This window comes from Nannospalax galili, unplaced genomic scaffold (assembly GCF_000622305.1).
Source record: "Nannospalax galili isolate Female #2095 unplaced genomic scaffold, S.galili_v1.0 scaffold777, whole genome shotgun sequence".
Taxonomy (NCBI): Eukaryota; Metazoa; Chordata; class Mammalia; order Rodentia; family Spalacidae; genus Nannospalax; species Nannospalax galili.
The window spans coordinates 4,361,924-4,381,774 of NW_008341810.1; the positions used below are offsets into that span (position 1 = coordinate 4,361,924).

The 19,851-nt window shown below is 46.0% G+C and overlaps 1 protein-coding gene across 2 annotated transcripts in view; it reads right to left on the reverse strand.

Annotated features, from left to right (window-relative positions):
* Sel1l3 (SEL1L family member 3) overlaps positions 1 to 19,851 on the reverse strand; it is a 116,116-nt gene that overhangs the window by 30,016 nt on the left and 66,249 nt on the right. For both annotated transcript variants that reach the window (XM_008837338.3, XM_029565540.1), the window contains 5 exons: positions 11,347 to 11,466; positions 9,392 to 9,532; positions 6,980 to 7,042; positions 3,893 to 4,069; positions 1,350 to 1,477 (listed from right to left, as the gene is read on the reverse strand). In XM_008837338.3, the coding sequence (XP_008835560.1) occupies positions 1,350 to 1,477; positions 3,893 to 4,069; positions 6,980 to 7,042; positions 9,392 to 9,532; positions 11,347 to 11,466 (629 nt within the window). The remainder of the gene's footprint in view (positions 1 to 1,349; positions 1,478 to 3,892; positions 4,070 to 6,979; positions 7,043 to 9,391; positions 9,533 to 11,346; positions 11,467 to 19,851) is intronic.

The following is a 19,851-nucleotide window of genomic DNA, read 5'->3' on the forward strand; positions in this document are numbered from 1 at the left end:
AGACAGAGGGGCATGATGCCTGGTGAGACAGAGGGGCATGATGCCTGGAGAGACAGAGGGGCATGATGCCTGGAGAGAAAGGCAAGGAAAAAAGTCTAAGAGGGACAGTGATTCATTCAACCAAGCTGGAGACAGTAGGGTAGAGGATGGTGGGCAGGGACTGTGTGCTGGAGAGCTTTAGTTGCAACTTGACATACCTGGGTAGAAGAAGCCTCAATTGGGGAATTGCACCCATTGGACTAGCCTGTGGCTATGTCTGTGAGGGATTTTCTTTGATTGCTGAGTGATGTAGGAGGGCCCAGCCCACTATGGGCAGTGCCACCCCTGGGCAGGTTGTTCTGTATTGTATAAGAAAGCAGGTTGAGCATGGGCCAGGGGAGCAAGCCAGTAAGTAGTGTTCCTCCATGGCCTGTGCTTCAGCTCCTGCCTCCAGATTCCTGCCCTGAATTCCTACTTTGGGCTCCATCAGTGATGAACTGCGACCTGGAGATGTAAGCCAAATAAACCCTTTCCTCTCCAAGTTGGTATTGATCAGAGTATTTTGTCACAGCAATTGAAAGCAAACTAGAACAGATAGCTTGTTTTGCCTTGTTGAATTTTTTAAGTTAAAATTAAAAATTGGTGTGTGTGTGTGTGTGTTGCTAGAGAGATGGCTCAGCAGTTAAGAGCACTGGCTGCTCTTCCAGAGGATCCAGGTTCACTTCCCAGCACCCACATGGCAGCTAATAACCACCCATAATTACAGTTCTTGGGATCCAACACCCTCTTCTGGCCTCAGAGGGCATTGTAGTACATGGGTACATTCACATACATGTAGGGAAAACACTCATAAAATAAAAATAAATAAATAAATAAAAATGGGCTTAGGTATGGTGGCACACACCTTTAATTCCAGTACTTGGGAGGACGAGACAGGCAGGTCTCTGTGAGAGTAAGGCCAGCCTGGTCTACATGGCAAGTTCCAGGCCTGCAGGGCTATAGGGAGACCCTTTCTTAAACAAAACAAAACACTCCTCACCCCCAACAAACGCAGAATAAAATTTGCCTGTCAATTATTTGGCTTTTTAAAATCTAAATGCATTCAAAAATATAAAAGTAAAAACTAAAAAAAATGCAAAGAAAGAAAAAAAAAGAAAGAAGGGAGTGAGAGAGAAGAGATAGAAAGGTAGAGGGATGGAGGGGAGACAAGGGAAGGAGAAAGCGAGGGAGGGAGGACAAGATGGAGGGAGGGAAGAAGGGAGGGAACGATAGAGGAGAAGGCAGAGGGGAAGGAAAGACGCTGCTGTTTTTCAGGCATGGTGAATAAAGCACATGTTTTCAATGGTTGGTCACAGTTGACAGATTCTTACACAACGGCTTTCTCAGGATCTCTGGGGAAGGTCTCCAGGTTGCCCGTGATATAGTAAAGAGAGCACCACAAGGTCCCTTCGATGTGTCCCCCTTGTGCAGCCTTATGGAAGTATTCACCGGCTAAGGTCTGTAGGAGAGATGAACAAGAGTCCCTCTCATTAGCGCAGAGGCTTTCCAGATATGCTAGTACAGCAGCGGTTAGGTCAGGTACTTTAAGCCTGACATTATCACAGGCTTATGCCTTGAGATACTTTTAAGAAAAACCAGGTCAAGCAACAGCTCTAAAAAGACAGCTCATCACAGAAGTCATCCTCCGGGATGTATGACCTCGCCAAGAGCTAGTCTGTTGATTAAGTTTACCCAATACATAAGACAACATGGAACTAGGAGTACATCACCACCTCAGTGGATCCTCACATGACCCTTGCACACTTGGCACAAGGCTGTATTGGAAGTCACACCAGGTGAAAATGCACACATTTGCTTTCCTGACCTTGCTCAATACCCTTCTTTAAACTCGTGCACCAAACTGCATTTCCAGTAGGAAAGTGAGAATTAGAATATGACAAGGAGAAAAATATCCACACTCACAGATGTGTGGGAGGGTTACCAGACATTTGCAATGCATAAAAATATCAGCTTTTGTGCAGTCAGAGGGAAAAAAGGAAACAAACATTCAGAGGGTGTACGGGTGGATGACGGGCTCCCACTGGTCACCATTAATTTTGGAGGTGGTGAACTATTGTTTTTAAAAGCATAAGCTTTGCAGGCAGACAGGCATAGGATCAAATCCCAGCTCTGCTTCTGACGATGGACTTATTCTTTCCAAACTTCCTGAAATCATGGTGGACACCTGCACTCCCAGCCCTTGGGAGGTGGAGAAAGGATGATCAGGAATTCAAGGCTAGCCACAGCTATACAGTAAGTATAAAAAAAAAAAAAACCAGAAAAAGTGAAAACAGAAGTGGCTTCTGATAGTCCCTACTTGGAGAGGGTGTGGTGAGCATTAAGTGAGATAATATACTCTGGTTTAGTTTGGTATCTTACAAAGAGTACTTCCCAAACCACCCTCCTACCTGCTGACAAACCTGCAGTGGCCACGGTCTTGACCATCCTGACAATTCCTACCTCCATTCCTTGTCTCAGTAAGTGCCAAAAACCTTGGAGTCACTGACAAACCCTCCTCACCTCTCATACCCCAAATCCAATCCATCAACAAATCTTGTTTCCTCAACTGACCTTCAAAACTGCCCGTGGGAGCTAAGCACACGCTGCCCTGGCTTCTCAATGTTCTATCTCTGTAGATACAGTGTGTCACTCTCCTGCTCCTGCCCCTGCCTCCTCATAGTTAGAGTTATTAGGATCCAGGAGGGGCCTTTAGAAAGCATACCCCCATCTCTGCCCTGCTCGGGGCTGTGGGGGTTTCTCTTCTCCCTGAGGGTGGGGGTAGAAGTCAAGTCTCACCAGGGCCTGGTGAAGGGACCTCTGGGCCTTGTCTCGCCCATTCTCTCCCTCTCTCTGCTGCCACTATCCTAGCCTACCTGCCGGTCCTCCAGCATGTCAAGCTTGCCCCTTTTCAGAGCTTTTGCCCTGACTATTGCCTCTTTCTAGAATGTTCTCTCAAACATCCATAAGATTCCTTTAGGAACCTTTACAATGTCACCTTGCCAGAGAAGTCTTCCCTGGTGTCCCTTATATGAGAGCATCCCTCGATCTCCTCCAGTACTAACCTCCTCATCTGTCTTTATTTCTCTCCATGATGCTTATTCCACCTGCCTTTTATTTGATACCCATCTTCTTCCCTGCCCAAATGTAAGCTTCATCAGGGTAGGGATTGTTTAGTCCACTACTGTATTCCCAGAGCCCATAAGTATGCCTGCCAGAGGCAAAAGTTCAACAACTGTGGTTGGATGTCACGGTGCTGGGCAATAATTCCCATCTGCAAAGCAACCATGAATAGAAAGGGTTCCCATCTCATACTGGAGTCCAGGCCCTGAGTCCGCTAAGCATATTAAGTATTTGAACCTTAGAGTCAGTTCCTCACTCTATAAAATGGACACAATCATAGCCAGTATGCTAAAGGGTCGGTACATGAGTCTGCATTTGTGAAGTGCTGGGTATCAGGGAAGGGCCCAATAAGCTCCAAACACTGCCTCTTCTCTTTTCAAATTTGGTCTCACCCCAGGCAAACCCATCAGGACTTGGCCCTTTCTGCTCCTCAGAAGACTAGTACCCTGAACCATCTCTCACTCTTCCCTAGCTGGATGGTTTCCCTCTCCTTCCTCCACTCAAGCCTCCCTCCTCCACAAAGACTTCCTGGCCTTCCCTGGTTCCCACTTGGCTAAATGCGTCCTTTTCTCTCCATCATCCTGCCTTCCTTTCTGGACCCTGGGCTCCTTGGGGACAGTGCCATGTGTCAGTTCACATCCTTATGTCCTCCCTCCCTCCTGCCATGCCTCTTCCAGGCTGGGCACACAGTAAACCTTCCATAATCATTCACAGCCAGTTGTTGACTAGGTGCAGTTATCTCAAGTTGACTCACCAGATTCCTTCCTGGGACTCCTGGGAAAATGCCATCCAAATACAGGACCCCGAGATTGTATGATGCATCTGGGTTCCCCATTTCCTCTGCTTTTAACCAGTACTTTGCTGCCTTAGCATAATTTTTCTTGAATTTGTGGTAATACCATCCCAGGCCGTTGACTGCCTGATGCAATCCCTGAATTTTAGAACAAGATAGAAATCATTATCTTTTAATTTTAATGAAATCTGAAGAGATCTGGAAGCAGTTGCTGTGGAAGCATTCTGCTTGAGTTCAACCAAACCCTTCCCTTTGTCTTTTTTGGGGGGCAGATGGCACTAAAGAAAAGCTAAGTGCCAGAAAGCACAAGCCTGCCTGAGACTTCCCAGGTGGATTTTGCCCGGCTGCTGCTGGGGTTTCCGTCTTCCAGTTCAATACCAATCTGGCCCCCAGATCATCGCTCAGTGCCTGTGGGCTCTTATGTAATGCCCCTGTCTGCAAATGCCTCTCTCCTCACCAGGCAGGATCCACAGTGCCCTTCAAATTCATGAGCACTGGGCTGCAGCGGGATGCCTGAAATCCACCCTGGCTGGGACTGGGAAGGTTTCTAGGTGACCTGCCTGCCCATCTGTTGATTCCTCTGCCCTAAACACCAACAAGCCTCCAAGGGCAGCAGCTGTGACAAACCATTTGTGCAGCTTCAGTGCTTTGTGATGACTTAGCATCACAGTTCTGATGGGATTCAGAGTCAGGGCTGAAGCAGCAGGGAGGGATGAGGGGAGGATGAATGGGGAGGATGGAGAGGAAGGCTGGAGGTGGGAGATGGAGAGGAAAGATGGCTTCAGATGTCTGAGCCTGGAGCTGGTAATGTCAGCTCCAGAGAAGGGGCTGTTCATGCCAATCTGTCCTCTAGCCTTCTTGTCTTACTGAATGCATTCTGTCAGGTACTCTCTTCTGCTTTACATAGACACTCAGACGGTGAAATCTCAGAGGCCTTGCAGGGTCAGGGTGATCCCAAGAGAGCATCCTACCCTGCCATAATACATCTGTGTTCAAGCAGCACACTCATTCCTCACTTCTTGCTGAACCTGAACAAACAGCAGAAACAGATTTGAAGGCCCAACAGTGCCCTTGCATCTGTGGACTTGTAAAGATAGAGTCTCAATGCAGAAGCAAACTTTTTTAGCCTTCCCTTTTATCAGAGAAGAGCTGACATCTTGGTTTTTAATCTCTAGTACAGGTAGACATTCAATAAACAAATGATAAAGTAACAAAAACCATTCTCTGAATGCTGATCCAAAACAAAACCCTGCACTCAAAATTCAGAGTAAGACTTTTGTCTATAGGCCACCAAGATGTCCAACCCGAGTACCACTTAAGTCTGTCAGCATCTTGACAATCAGAGAAGCACTGCACATGGGACAATATAATCTCTCTTAGTACTGCAGACTCTGTTTAATGAAGTAATGACCAGGCCATATTAGGACACTGGAACAATCTCCTTTGAGACATGATGGAGAGAAGATATCCAAACAGCTTTTCGGTGCCCACCTGGAGAGGCCACAGCCTGGTTTACACTGATCTGTCATCAGCTGGAAGCTAATGTCCCTCTGGGAATTGCAGTGGGCTCAGTTCATGAGCCCACAAGAACTCCTGTCTTATTGCTTAGTGCTCTGACCTTGCTCTGGACAGTTATTCATCTAGATCAACAGCTCTGCCTCTGTGTGGCTTCTAATTCCAAAGCTCTATCTGTAAGCAACCTTCACTATAGTCCCTGACAAATACTAGGTCCTTGCTAAGTCCTTGCTGAATGAACAGGAAGAATCACATTGCACTTTCAAGGAGAAGCAAAACTAGAACACATGATTCCACCGCTAGGGGGACTAAGGAGATACAAATTTCACACCTGTCCAGAAACTCCCTCCAGCGCCCCCAATCCCCTTGCTTGAGGAGACCCTGGCCCAGTGGACTCAATGACCCTCACTGAGTTCCTTTTCTAGTTCTGCTTATCATGTGGGTTCGGGGCATGAGCAGAGTCATGTGCTCACTGACAACACTTAGGTAGAGAAGCCTTCTGAGTTTCTTACTCCTGTTCCAACTTACTGCTCTGCTCTATGGAACAGGATGCTTTGAGCTCCCCCAAGGAAAAGAACAAAGAAGAAGTGTCAGCATGGTTACTTTAGAAGTCTGTATGGAGAAGACCAGTATTAGCAGCTTTGGTAACAAAGGAACAGCCAGGGGCCAAAAAAACGCCATAGAGTATGTTGTCAAGGTGGAGAATTACAGTAGTTTCTGTGACTATTCATTTCAAATCAGGTGCATATGTGGAAGTTTGTGAGGATGAGTGTATATAAAGTGGGGTATGTGCGTGTTTGGATATGGAGTGTGCATGCGTGTGCACAGCCTTTCAAGCTTTTTTTTAAGACAAGGTCTCCCTGTAGCCCCAGCTGGCCTGGAACTCACTATGCAGACCAGGCTGGCCTTGAACTCAGAGATTGGCCTGCCTCTGCCTCCTGAGTGCTGGGATTAAAGGCGTGCACCACCACGCCCAGAATAAGTGCTATTATAACTGCAGTGCCCAGTTCAAGTGCTATTATAACTGTAGTATTGTAGAGAAACCAGCTGACATGAAGATACTACTGAAATATAAAGTAACAAGGGCAAAATAATTCATGGAGTTGGTAATGATGTTGGTAAACAGCCCATTATCAAAGCACAAGTAGCAAATGGGAACTGGTCAGGACAGGGTTAACTTTCCAAGGAATTAGGCTTTGGTTTTCCTAATTCCATGGCATTTGCACCTATTCAGTTCTAAGGAGCCCCCGCTGGTTGTTATCAGGGCAGCTCCTGATTATAATTTTAGCCTTCAGGCAAAATCAGCCTGAATTCTATTGACAGCAAGGGGTTTTGAATGGTGTTGCCCATTGTGGCAAGTTTCTGTAAGTCTTAAAAATGACTGATCACTACATCAGAGGACTACTCCCCACCTCACTTCCACCTCACTTCCACCTCAGCTTCATGGAAAGAGACTGGCTGTTTCGCTCATGCTGATTTCTGAGAGTGAGTGTTTGGGGGGAAGGATCTCCTCAAGACAGTATGAATGGTTACCTTGGAAGCAGCTTTCTTCATGAGCTCCAAGGCAAGCCGTCTGTTCTTCTTCACTCCTTGACCCTAAACATTGATAAATAGCAATAATTATGAGGAAAATAAGCCCAGAATTCTCACAAGCATCACACAGACACACCAGCGCTCAACATAAAACACTTGCAAATAAAACCTGAACCTTTTTAATAAAATGCAATCTGAAGCATTTACCTTTTTAATTTTATAAGTGTAAGTGTTTTGCCTGCATGTATGTAAGTACACCTATGCCACACAATGCCTGCAGTGGCCAGAAGAGGGTGTTGGATCCCCTGGAACTGGCAGTATGAACAGTTGTTAGCCACCATGTGAGTGCTGGGAACTGGACTTGCGTCCTCTGCAAGGGCAGCCAATGACTACTGAGTCATTGCTCCAGTCCCAATCTTAAGCATTTCTATGCACAGCAATGTTACATGACATTGTTGTCATCATCAACACCATTATCATCATCATCATCATCAGCAGCAGCAGCAGCAGCAGCATCTTGCTCATGTTATAGAACAGCAATAGCAAGCCTCAATCTCCCAGCTTAGCAGTGGAAGGAAATCCTCCATGAAACTCTGTGTGGATTGTGTTCTTGTCACTCCACAGGTACTACAAAGAAAGCTGTGAATCACATTGAATGAGTTTGGTCATCCTGAATGTTTCTCTGAATGTAGTTTGCCACCCAGATAAAGCACTTTATCTGTGTTGGATAGCCAAAAGTTATTGGCTCAAGTTCCCAGGGTATGACACTGTGGTTTCTGAACCAGCTTGAGAGCCTGCTGAAAAGGAGATAGGACCATGCCAAAGTAGTTGCCAGAAACTAGCAAGGTTCTTTCCAGCAAATTCGAGATATTTCCTCCAAAGAAGTAGCTTGTCCTCTGTGTATAGAAATGGACACTGGGGTTCCTGTTGCAAGAAGGAACTCTGTGGACCATGCTGAGGTGTCTAGAGGACCACGTGGGGAAATGGTGGGTTCAAGGTTGGGGTGGAAGCTGGACCCTGAGGCCTTTCTTGTTAAAGGCTGATTGTGGAGATGCAAGGCAAGGAAAGCCAACTGCAAACACCTGCCGCTCCAAACTTCTCTAGAATTGTGGGTCATACTCTCCTGATGCCTCAGAGGGTCCTCAAGGACTCAGCCAAGACTGACATGTGATCTCACCACAAGAGGGCTTTCTTTGCAAGAATGTAGCTATCAATTCTACTTATATAGTTGGCTCTGTAGAAAATGGAGGTAGTGATTAACATACTCATGTTAAGTATCATGGGGCAGTACCCTCACCATCACCTTTCTGTGCTATATATAAACAGCAATGGTGTGCTGGATAGCTTTAGTGTCAATTTACACACCTGGGTTGAGGGAGCCTCAATTGGGGAATTTCCTCTATTGGACTGGCCTATGGCCATGTCTGAGGGGCATCTTCTTGATGAGTGATGTGGGAGGGCCCAGCCCACTGTGGGTGGTGCCACCCCTGAGCAGGTGAGCCTGTGTTGTATAAGAAAGCAGGCTGAGCAGGGGCCAGGGGAGCAAGCCAGTAAGCAGTGTTCCTCCATGGCCTGTGCTCCAGCTCCTGCCTCCAGGTTCCTGCCCTGAGTTCCTACTTGGGCTCCCTGATGAACTGTGACCTGGGAGATGTAAGACAAATAAACCCTTTCCTCCCCAAGTTGGTATTGGTCAGAGTATTTTGTCACAGCAATGAAGAAACAAACTAAGACAAATGGTTAGGCACTAAACCTATGTATAGCATCTCCCAAACTGGCTATGAGGACTCAATGCACTAATTTATGTTAAGCATGGAGCAAGTGCTCCATCTATCACTGAGAATGATTATGCTACTGTAAAAAGCACACGTGTTAAAGTTCTCAAAGCCCCATTGGTCATGCTATCTCTTTCAATCCATGACTGTGACCCTTGTCCCACGAGATAAGCTCTCCAAGGGTATCCACAATGGGTGTAGAGGTGGGACTCTTAACACATGTCCTCTGTCTGCTCCTTCTCCTTGTTTCCTCTTGGCACAACTCAGTTTGTTTTTCCTATCAGCAGGACTGTTAGCATCTGGCCCAAACATGCACTCTGTTGGTCTGTGACAAACACGCAGCCCCTATGGGGCTGGTGGCCATGTACCAAACTATGAAATGTGGGTGCCTCCTTCAGAAAGTTACAGAAGTACAGAGAATCCAGGTGCCAAATACAAGACTGCCAATTAAAGATGCACCCAGGGAAGTGCTTTCAGCTCTGCCTTTTCCTCCAGTGTCCCTCTTCATCACAGGTGACACCAGTATGCACTAGGTTTCTTCAGTGACAGACTCCCTGTTTGTCTGCATGCCCACAGGAAATGTCTCAGGAAGTCTATTATCAGAACTGAGGAATTTTAGCACCAATTAAATGATTCTTACCTTGAATAACACAATGGCATAGTCATATATTAATGCAGGATCCTCCGTCTCCAGGGCCCCCTTGGCATACCATTCGATGGCAGCCTCGGGGTTCTTGGCCACCCCTTGCTGTCCCCAGAACAGCATCTGAGCCAGTCGTTGCTTAAAGACAAGAGCAATTTAGAATAGTGACTTTCCTGCATGAATCTTCACTTTAAAATGTGGGAGGACAAGCCTAGAGGAAAACAGTTTAGGTTGAATAACCAGTCACAAATCACCCCCTCTAAAGCTCAAGGAACATCTCAGAAGAAGGGGAGGAAAGAATGTAAGAGTTGCTGGGAACAGTAGGGAGCAGGGCAAAATTCTGAGATACCTACAAGATTGGGTCTATCAATACCATGTCATGAAATGGGGAGATGGGGAGGGCCTTATGGGTCCCCACCTTTCCTTGAGATAACTGTTGATGAGGGAGAGACAGACATCATCTTCACTGGTGTGGCCACTGGTAAGGTGCCCATGCTCCTGTAAACAACCCTAATGAGCCTCATTAGGTCACACACACACACACACACACACACACACACACATAAGAAGACATGAAAATAGAAAGGGGGTGAGTTGGGAAGAGAAGGGGGATTAGTGGACAGAGAAGAGAGGGTACACATGAATGAAATACGTTATGCATGTGCATGAAAATGTCACAACAAAACCCATTATTATGTATAATGAATATATGCTAACCAAAATAGTTAAAATGTTTTAAGTTGAGAATAAAGAATTACATAGGCATACTTTATCTTCAAACCAAGGTAGAAGAAGCCTGAAAATACATTTGCATCAATACAAGTATATGTGTATGTGTGTGTGTGTACATGTATGTGAGTATATGTATGTATGCGTGTACTGTTTCAGGACCAGAGCTAGCTGAACATGATGAAACCTGGCCAAGGATCACAGAGCTGGCCAGAACCTGGTCAGCATCTCATGTTGCCTCTCTTGTCAAGTAAAGAACTAAGTATCCACTGTTAGGAAAATTAATGCAAGTTCTGACACCCCCAGGAAATGACAACAGCATTTCTAGAACCACATAATAGACTTCCTTACCGCTATAAAGACAGCAGGCTATGGTCACACACTAAGAATAGGCTCAGGGGCTCCCTTGTTAATCATTTGGCCCCAGGTGGGTCCTGCACTGTCTTTCCTTATTTCTGTATCTCCTCTCCTTCTTTTCCCATTTCCCCCAAATACCTTCCACTTCCAGGACAGTTATCTGCTGAAATGCCAGTAAGGTCTTTAGGTGGGGGGAGTCAGAGACTGGTGCTCAAGAGTTCCTGAGCAGGCTAGGTGGTCAGTGCCTCTGATTCACATCCTTTTCTTTCCCTTTCCCATCTCTACTCTCCTGTCTGCTCAGCAGCCTGGGAGACTCCTCCAAGCACTGCTGTGCTCACTGGGAGCACTCACTAAAAGCAAAACACCCTCCTTTGGGAAGAAGACTTCTGGTGGAAGCTAGCCCCAGCAAGCTGCAGCCAAGGGCTTTTCTCCACAGGGCAATCAGATGAGATGTTCAGGACACAAGGCCAAGCCCTCTGACATGACATTCTGTTACTAATTATTGTTCTAACTGAATACATGGCCATCTAATTTCTCCTATACCTGAGACACTTCTTGTTTTCTATCTGATACATGCACCAAAATAGCTAACAAGCATCTTTAAGGGTACTAATCTTCTGGTTGTCTGTCAGTCTGGGTTGCTCCATGACCATGGCTCTGCCAATGACTTTGGAATCGTGTGGCACAGCCTCATTCACTGGGGCTTCAAGGCTTGAGAGCAGAGGCCTGGCACGCTTGTCAGACATGCAGTACACGCAGGAGATAAAGCAGCCCTCTTTCAGCTGCTGGGTTTGGGAGGTTTTATTCTCCTAGCATAACATGGTCTGAAATGAGTGACAGAATCCCCAAGGCGGGCTTGTGTTCACCTGTGCCGCCGCGTTGCCACGGGTGGCTTCGTGTTTCAGCCACATGAAGACGTCACCATCTTCTTTGGTCTGTACTTTGAGGGACTCATCATCTTTGAGTCTAATGGTTTCAACATATGCCTAAAAACGAAGGAAGGAAAGTATTAGGGAAGAAGGGAGGGAGAGAGAGGAGGGGAGTTAGTCAACTGCTGCAAGCATGTGAAAGACATACTTTTTTCCAATATTTAAGGATTCGTTTGCTTTCTTTTTTCTTTTTTAATATATATTTTACTGAACTTTTGTGTATTTCATATAATAAATTTTAATCATATTTAGATTCCCTCCTCTATCTGTAACCCCTCATAGCTCCCCCCACTGGATTTTATGCATTCAAGACATAATGTTTTTAAACCACCAATTATTCAGACAAAACCCATGTAATTGAAACATGAGGCATGCTTACATGGTCACAGGACTGAATTCTTTTTAAACAAATGTATCACATTTCACTTATCTACATGGAGGTTTGGTCCCATCAAAATATTTGCTTTGGGAGGCCAAGCTTCTATCCCTGCCATTTGCATTATTCAAGTTTGTTTAAAAGTCACGTGGAGTCACTGACCTCGGAGCCAATTCCTACCCTTACAGCATCAAAATGGTAAATCAGTATTTTCTAAGTAGTATGACCTTATTTTTTTAATCCCAATTTATTACTCCCCGGCATGAGTAACCACTTTTATTTCACAGGCTCAGCTTCAGATCTCTTTCGGCTATTTCTGAAGATTTAAAAATTTACCCTGAAGACAAGAGAGCATGCTAAACTCTAAGAATTTGATAAGGAATGTTCTGAAGGCTCTAAAGATGAATCCAAAAAGAAAGTTCACAAAGTATTTTGAATTTGCACACAAACCTCCTAGTATCTGACGTCTTTGAAGAGAATAAGATTCATCTTGGTACATTTTGGTTGTATAATTAGAAACCTGGTCCCGCTCCTGTCATGCCTGATCAAGTGTATGGAGCATGCCAGGAGGGGGATCTGGAGCAAGTTTCAAGCCCCACCATGCCAACAGGCAGGTGTGAAAAAGAAGCCTCAGAAAACAAGGAGCCCATCCCCCGGTTTCCCTTCTGCCTGCCTTTGTTAGTTAAGAAAATTAGTTATAGACTCTTAGACTGTGGACAGTCCTTAGACTGTCTCTGAGCTCCTCTGAGCTGGGGTCAGATGGGGTCCCTGGGCCCTTTCAGGGGCGGTAGGAGGCTAGGGCTGAGGAGTCATGCATGCAAGGCCAGGACCCAGCCCAATCTATCCATGCCAAATGTTCAACATGGAAACTATAACACTATAACGGTAGCCTCTGCCTTTTACTGAAGCCAACTATGGCGGTCGGATGCTTAGTGCATCACTTCCTTCACAGGCTCTTGTGATGTCGCCCTCTAGTGGGACGTCTGTGAAGTACAGGTTGGCCTCCCACACAGTATCACTCTTTTGGAAGAAGACCCTGAAGTCCTTCTTGTGTAGGAACCACTCTGCCAAGTACTTGGACTTCATGTGCCAGCACTCTTATCTTTGGCGATGGGCTTGGGGTTTGACAGAAGCTTGAGCTGCCCTGAAAGAGACTTCTCGGTTTGGGGGCTGGAAAGGTGGCTCAGTGCAAGCGCACTGGCTCTTGCAAAGGACCCGGGTTCAGTTCCCAGCACCAGACGGCGGCTAACTGTCTGTAACTCCAGTTTCAGAGGATTCAGCTCTCTCTTTTGAACTCTATGGGCATCGCCTGCATGTGGTGTGCACTCGCATACACATGCAGGCCAAACTTTCATACAACATAAGATACAAATAAATTTTTAAGAAACTCTAGGTTTTGTGTTCATCTGGAGAAATTCAGTGTTTGGATTTTTGGTTTTCTTTTTCCTGTCTATTTTCTTCCTCCATGTTATGAGTCCTGAAAGAAAGACTTGGATTCATGAAGCTGATTCCTGCCCTGAGGTGTTCACACTCTCAGGTCTCTGCACACAGGCAATGATGACCTGCCATTTGACCCTTATGGGTGCTGTGTCAGGCACTGGTCCACTGCTTACCCTGATGCCCATCCACTTCAAGTAATCTGAGGTAATCTGAGTCATGGTTTAGGTTCCTATTTCACCCATGTGGACACTGAGGCCCAAGGAAGTTAACTAAATTGCCCAGGGTCATATAATTAGTTCTTCAAATTTAGGAGTCAAATCCAGACTGGCTCACACTCATGCCCTGGCCTGACTTTCCCTTAAAGGCGTATGCATCTGGAAAGAAGCACACGGTCTACTGCTTTATTGTCTCACACAATGAAGTTTGTCAGCACTGTCAATGGGTACTTGGCTAGGACCATGTTTGTGGAAGAAACTGGGCAACCATGCATAGCTGTGAAGAAAGAACAAATTTGGTTCTCTATCCCTGGCCCCTTCCCACTGCCCTGGATGGTGTCATCGAGCTTCACAGCAAAGGAGGGCCATTAGGATTAGGCCCCTGGGATTTGCAGTCTCCTGCACCACCAGCTAACTGTGAGTGTTGGGCCAAGTATTTTATTTATATGATACCCTCTGTATCCAAAAGAAGTAGCTTAGTATGGTACCCCCCATCTCCTCCCAGAGAGGCACTCAACACATTTAGCCATAATTTTTTGCAATGCAAAGAGTTAGGAAGATGTAGTTTGCAACCTTGGCTCTACTACCCATTTGCTGGACAACTTTGGGCAGGTTTCTTAATTTCTCTGAGCTGTCTCCTCTGGAAATAGAAGTAAAATTCATACTGATGCCATCGATTTTATATGAAAATTAAATGAGATAGTTGATGCAGGAATTTAGCAACATGCCTGGCAATGAATGCTTTCAGTAAATGACAACTCATCATTTTTAGGGTCTTACTTCATTCTAAAGTGTAAAAGGCTGATAGTTTAGAATGTGAGATTTCCCATAAGTATGCAGTTTTGTGAGGCTTTAAAAAAGTTGGAAGGAGGGCCTGAGGATGTGGTTCAGTTGGTAGGGTGCTTGCCTTAGAGTGCGTGAAGACCTGGCTCAGCCTGGAGCACTGCATAACCCAGGAGTGTTGCAATGCCTGCCGTCCCAGCACTTGGGAAGTTGAAGCACGGGGATCAGAAGTTCAAAGTCACCCTTAGCTATACAGTAAATTCTAAGGCCAGTCCAAGCTACACGGGAAACAAAAGGAAAGAATAAAATTTGGGTAAGGGGTAAAGGCCTGACCCTTTTTTTTATTTTTTTATTTTTTTGAGAGTTCAGATTGTATGCTGGGTTGTTCTGCATGGGGATAAACTGACATGTGCTGTACAACTGTGTGAGGTGCACCATCGTGGTAAGAAGAAAGAAACAGAGACAGAGAACTGGCCCCAGGCTTCACCCTCAGTGAAGGCAGACAGCAACTGAGCTCAGGCAGATCTGGCCTGGTCAGCCATGCTGCCTGCTTCCCCCCAAGGCAGGGAGGGAACTCCTCTCCATGACTCTGGGTCACCAGAAGAGCTGTTAGTACCACATTAGAGGCCCAGGCCTGGGCCTTCTGTGAAAGGAGGTGTCCTGCAAGGACTTATGAAGACTGAACCACCTTAAGAGGGGTAGTGAGTAGTTTTATATTCATTCAAACATCATGTTATGGCCAGGGAAGAGGTGGCGGCAGGGAGAGGCAGCCGTGGTGGGCATGGAACAGAGCGTGCAGAGTCAAGGATAATGATAGGAACCAGTAATACCACACTGGACAGTTCTGGGATCTTCCATGGTTAATGGAAGTTTTTTGAGCTGGTTTTTCATAAATCAGTGTCAGTAGAATGAGAAGTCCAGAAGTTTATATTTGATATTACAGGATTAAAACCTGCTGCCAGGTCCCAGGAGGCCCAGTGTCTGGAAACTGTCACCTTCAGAACCTCTGGACCAAGTGCCAGAGAAAGACTCCAGGCCGCCCCAGGCTGCATCACCTTCCCTGCCTCCCCCTGCTGCAGGCTGCCAAGGATGGTGTTCCTGTCAGAGAGCTGCTGTCCTTGATTTCCAGAAAGGCCAGAGAGGGGAGGGCCAAGAAGGGGGGTAGGGAGGGAGAGGGGAAGAGGGGGAGGGAGAGGAGAGAAGATGAGGCTAGGGATAGAGAGAGTGAGAGGAAGAGAAGGAAAGAAGGAGGAGGAGAAAGGAGGGAAGGAAGAGAGAACAGGACAAGGGAGGGAAACGGAGAGAAAGGAGGAGGAAAGTGGGAGGGGAAGGGGAAGGAAGTGGGGAGACAGGAAGAAAGCAGTCAAGACGGGAGGACTGGCTGGGCTGCAGCTGGAGAGCCTCCAGAAATACCAGTCTTGGTTTGGGAACTGAGGCTCAGGCAGCACAGGGGAGCCCAGCAGAAGTGGGCAAGAGGATGGTGCAGGGTGGGAGACTTAAACTGCACTTAGCCTCCCAGGAACTCCCCTCTTGGAGCATTACAATCAGCCGTACTGCTGCCTCCCAACTTGAGGGGGTAGTTCTTTGTTGAAATGGAACATTTTAGTTTTAAAGTGAGGATGGACAAGTATTGACTATAGCAGTGGAGAGAAAGAGAAGCAAGGTTTCTCAGATGTGGGGCATTGCACACAAAGGCAGGGTGTAAAGCCAAGAGTGAGACACCAGTCAATTCAAAAAGCAGCAGCGTGGACTAGAGATTGCAGCCACCTGATATGCATTACTGTCATTGGACACAGTCTGGGCTCAGCACCCAGCTCTCCACCAGGGAGCCCTGAATGTCATCTACATGTCAAGCTGTACAGGGCTAAGTGCTGAGGTCCCCTCCTGGGGTGCTCAATCTGTGAATGGAGGCAGCTCTACAACCATGGGGGGACAATGACAGAGATGTGTCTAGGCGCTATGCAGCAGCAAAGGGGTGCTCCACCAGCTTGCAGAGGAGGCTATGGCTAAGCACATGTAGGGAGACTCCAAGGGACATTGTAGGGGTGGAGAGAGCAAGCCAGCCAAGGAGAGTGGTCAAGTACAGGAATGTGAGATGCATGATGTGGCCAAGATGTGGCACTGCCAGAGTTAGAAGGCGAAGCCAGGATTATCAAGAGTTAGATGAAGAAAGAACAGATCAACGGATGTCCTGCATGCCCTGTGGCAGGTCTGGGTACACTGGTACTTTTCAACCACGGATACACATTACAATCACCAGAGGAGCTTCTAACACCACACACACACAAATGTGTGTGCATGTACACACAAACACACGTACATACAAGCATATGCATACACATTCATGAATACAAGTGCACATATACACATATGCACATACGAACACACAAATGCACACACTCCTTAGTCCCCATGGGGTATTGGTTCCAGGACTGCTACAGACAGTGAAATCCCTGATACATTTGTCTCTTATCTAACATAGTTTTGTGGTATTTGCAAACCTGGAGCCTTGAGAATGCCCCAAGTGCTCCCCAGACCCTCCTCAATTCTTTCTTTCTTTCTTTCTTTCTTTCTTTCTTTCTTTCTTTCTTTCTTTCTTTCTCTCTCTCTCTCTCTCTCTCTCTGTAAGTATATATGTGTACATATGTCTATATGTAAAATGATTTATTATTTTTATTTGTACAAGTGTGCTGATTGTCGGTATGTTTACTGGTGTGTATGTAGTGCCCACGAAGGCCAGAGGACAACAGAGCTGTCATGTGGGTGTGGGGAGTTGAACCCAGGTCCTCTGGAAGAACAGCAAGTGCTCTTATTCCCTGAGCCCCCCTCCAGGCCCCTCGATGTGTTAAATCGTGGCTTGATTACTTGTAATATCTAATACAACGCAGCTAACATAAAAATGGCTCTTATGCTGCCGTTCTTAGAGAATAATGAAAAGAGGAAAAGCCAGCACATAGTGGAGGTAGACACTGTTTTTCTGAGTATTTTCAGTCTGCAGTTGCTTGCGACCCAGGGAGTGGACTCTGAGAGAGTAACTTGAGTCATATATACATATTAACACCTAGATGTCACCATCTGTGGCTTCATTAGATCTATGGGGGTATAGCTTGTGTGCAGGTGTTCTCTAATGCCCCAGGTGATTCTGCAAGGCAGCCAGGCTGAGGCCTGAGGGTTGGGTGGTGGCAGAAAGAGCAGGAGGACAAGGAAGTGTTTGTTTGCCATGGTGGCGGTGGCGGTGGCGGCATGCTGGGTACATGTGCAAAGGCTGGGAATTCAGGATGGAGTTGTCAGTGGTTGGTTTCTTCTGAGAGCTCTCTCCTTAGGTTGCTATGGCTGCCTTCTCCCTGGGACCCCACCTCGTGGTCCCTCTGTTGTCTGTATCTTCATCTCTTCTTGTAAGGATGGCAGCCCTATGTGCATTACAATCCCACCCTCATTTTAACTTCATCACTTAAGACTTTATGTCTATGTGTGATCACATTTAGGGGTACTGGAGGGTCTGGACCTCAACATATGAATTAGGAGGGGACACATTCTCATCCAAAGAGATGCTGTTGCGGCAGCTCAGAGTGGAGGGGGGGATTAGGACAAAATTAGTCAGTCGGTGGTCATAGGGATAGAGATAGGGAGGAGAGAAACTGGGGTTGTTACTGACTAGGATGAGGGGAATCAATGTGGCCCTCAATCCCTAGCATGGTCAGTGGTGCCATTGGTGGGTGGAGGTGTTGGTAGTAGAGGAAGGGAGATCTGGGTGGCAGGTTTCCTTTGTGACATGGATCACTTCAGAAGGGGACAAGTAAGAAAGATGTCAGCTGGAGATAAAGATTGAGTGCCATGGGTATATAAAGGCAGCTAAGCCAGGGGTCTGATGGATGCCCCCCCAGAAGTCACAGAAAGAAGGGACAGCTGGGGCCAAATGAGCAAACGAAGAGGAATTCATTTGCAATTTAAGCCACAGAACAAACAAACAAACAAACAAACAGAAAGCTGGCCGTCCTCTTCCGGTTCTAACTGCAGCAGAATCTCAGTCACAAAGAGGGAGTGAAGCGAGGGTCTAATAAAGAACTGAAATGATATGAACTGCAGAGGAGAAAATGAACCTCGAATCAAGAAAGGAGTTATTGACAGACCCATGGTTTGTTAATTAGAGGTCTAACTTTCCAGAGTTCCTCATTTACTGCATTATGCTTGTGAATTAATAGGTACCTCAACAAAAGGACATTTAAATCAATGCATGACACCTGTTTTGGTCCTGAAGAAGCCATTAATTACACATTCTTAAGAAAATGAGCGATGACACAACTCCTCTAAGTGTATAATTCCTATCTACGATGCTTAATCATACGACTTTTCAGCTGCGAGACAGATCTTTTCTGTTCATCTCCTCCGGTTCTGACCAATTAAACATTTTCTTTCATAATCATAACATTTCACATGCCAAATCTTCAGAAGAAGAGGCGCTTGTTAGCAGCATACCACTTCCCGCTGCTAATTGATGCTGAATTCGAATTTTTAAAAGTATAATCCACACACACGGCATTATGAACATGTTCAGGCTCTGTGGAATGACAAAGGCAGCCTTATTTTGTAACTTGATTTTGTAAAAATGTTTTTGTAGGACAATTGTTTTTTTTTTTTTTAACAAAAAGATTTAATTCCTGTCAAGCTGAGGTCACATTTTGTACATCATTTCTATACACAGAGAAAATACTCAATATAAATGGAAAGAGTGGGTAGGTTTATTTTATTTTTTGGTCTCTTTAAATTAGGGTCTCCCTGTAGCCCAAGCTGGCCTGGAACTTACTATGTAGACCAGGCTGGCCTCCATGTCATACAGATTTGCCTGCCTCTGCCTCCTGTGTGTTGGGACTAAAGGTGTGTACCACCACACCCAGCTTGTAGGAATACTTTAAAAGAACCAGTTCATCTAAAGGATTTGGAAAGTCTCTACAGAGACAGTTTGCTGTTTTATGGCTTCTGTCTTTTTTCTTTTTCCTTGAGACAGGGTCTCATGAATCCCAGGATGGCCTTGAACTTGTGAAGTCCTAATCATCCTATCTCTTCTCTGCAGTGCTGAGATTACATGTGCTACTACACTTAGTTCTATCTTGTGATGGTAGGCAAGTGCCCTTACTCACTGAGCTGCATCTCCAGCCCTGTTCTGTTGTGTTTAGCATTCACTGACAGCTTGTCTCTCTGATCCATTTATTTCCTAACAGTACAGTGGTTGCTATAGATTTCTTTTGCAGAAATCATCTCTTCCCAAATATCAAAGCTTTAGATTTCTACACTGTGGGCTTCTGGCACAATCCAAAGGCAGTTTGGTTCCCAGTTAGTCACTACGCTTGAGATTCAATAACTCTGACCTAGCCAGGCCTGTTTCTCAGGCCTGCTCAGCAGCCAGGGAAAGTCAGGTTAAAATCATAGATCATAGACAAATCCTACCATGCAGCTGTGTGCTGTTTGTGGCTGCATGGATCCAGACACCCCATTGGTTTCCATATTCCCCTGGCAAAGAGCAGCAGGTACAAAAGATACTACACAGGCAAAGTCTGAAATATTCACTAGCTGGCCCTTTATGGGGAAAGACTGCCAACTCCTAGAATAGATTAGCTACATTTCTCAACC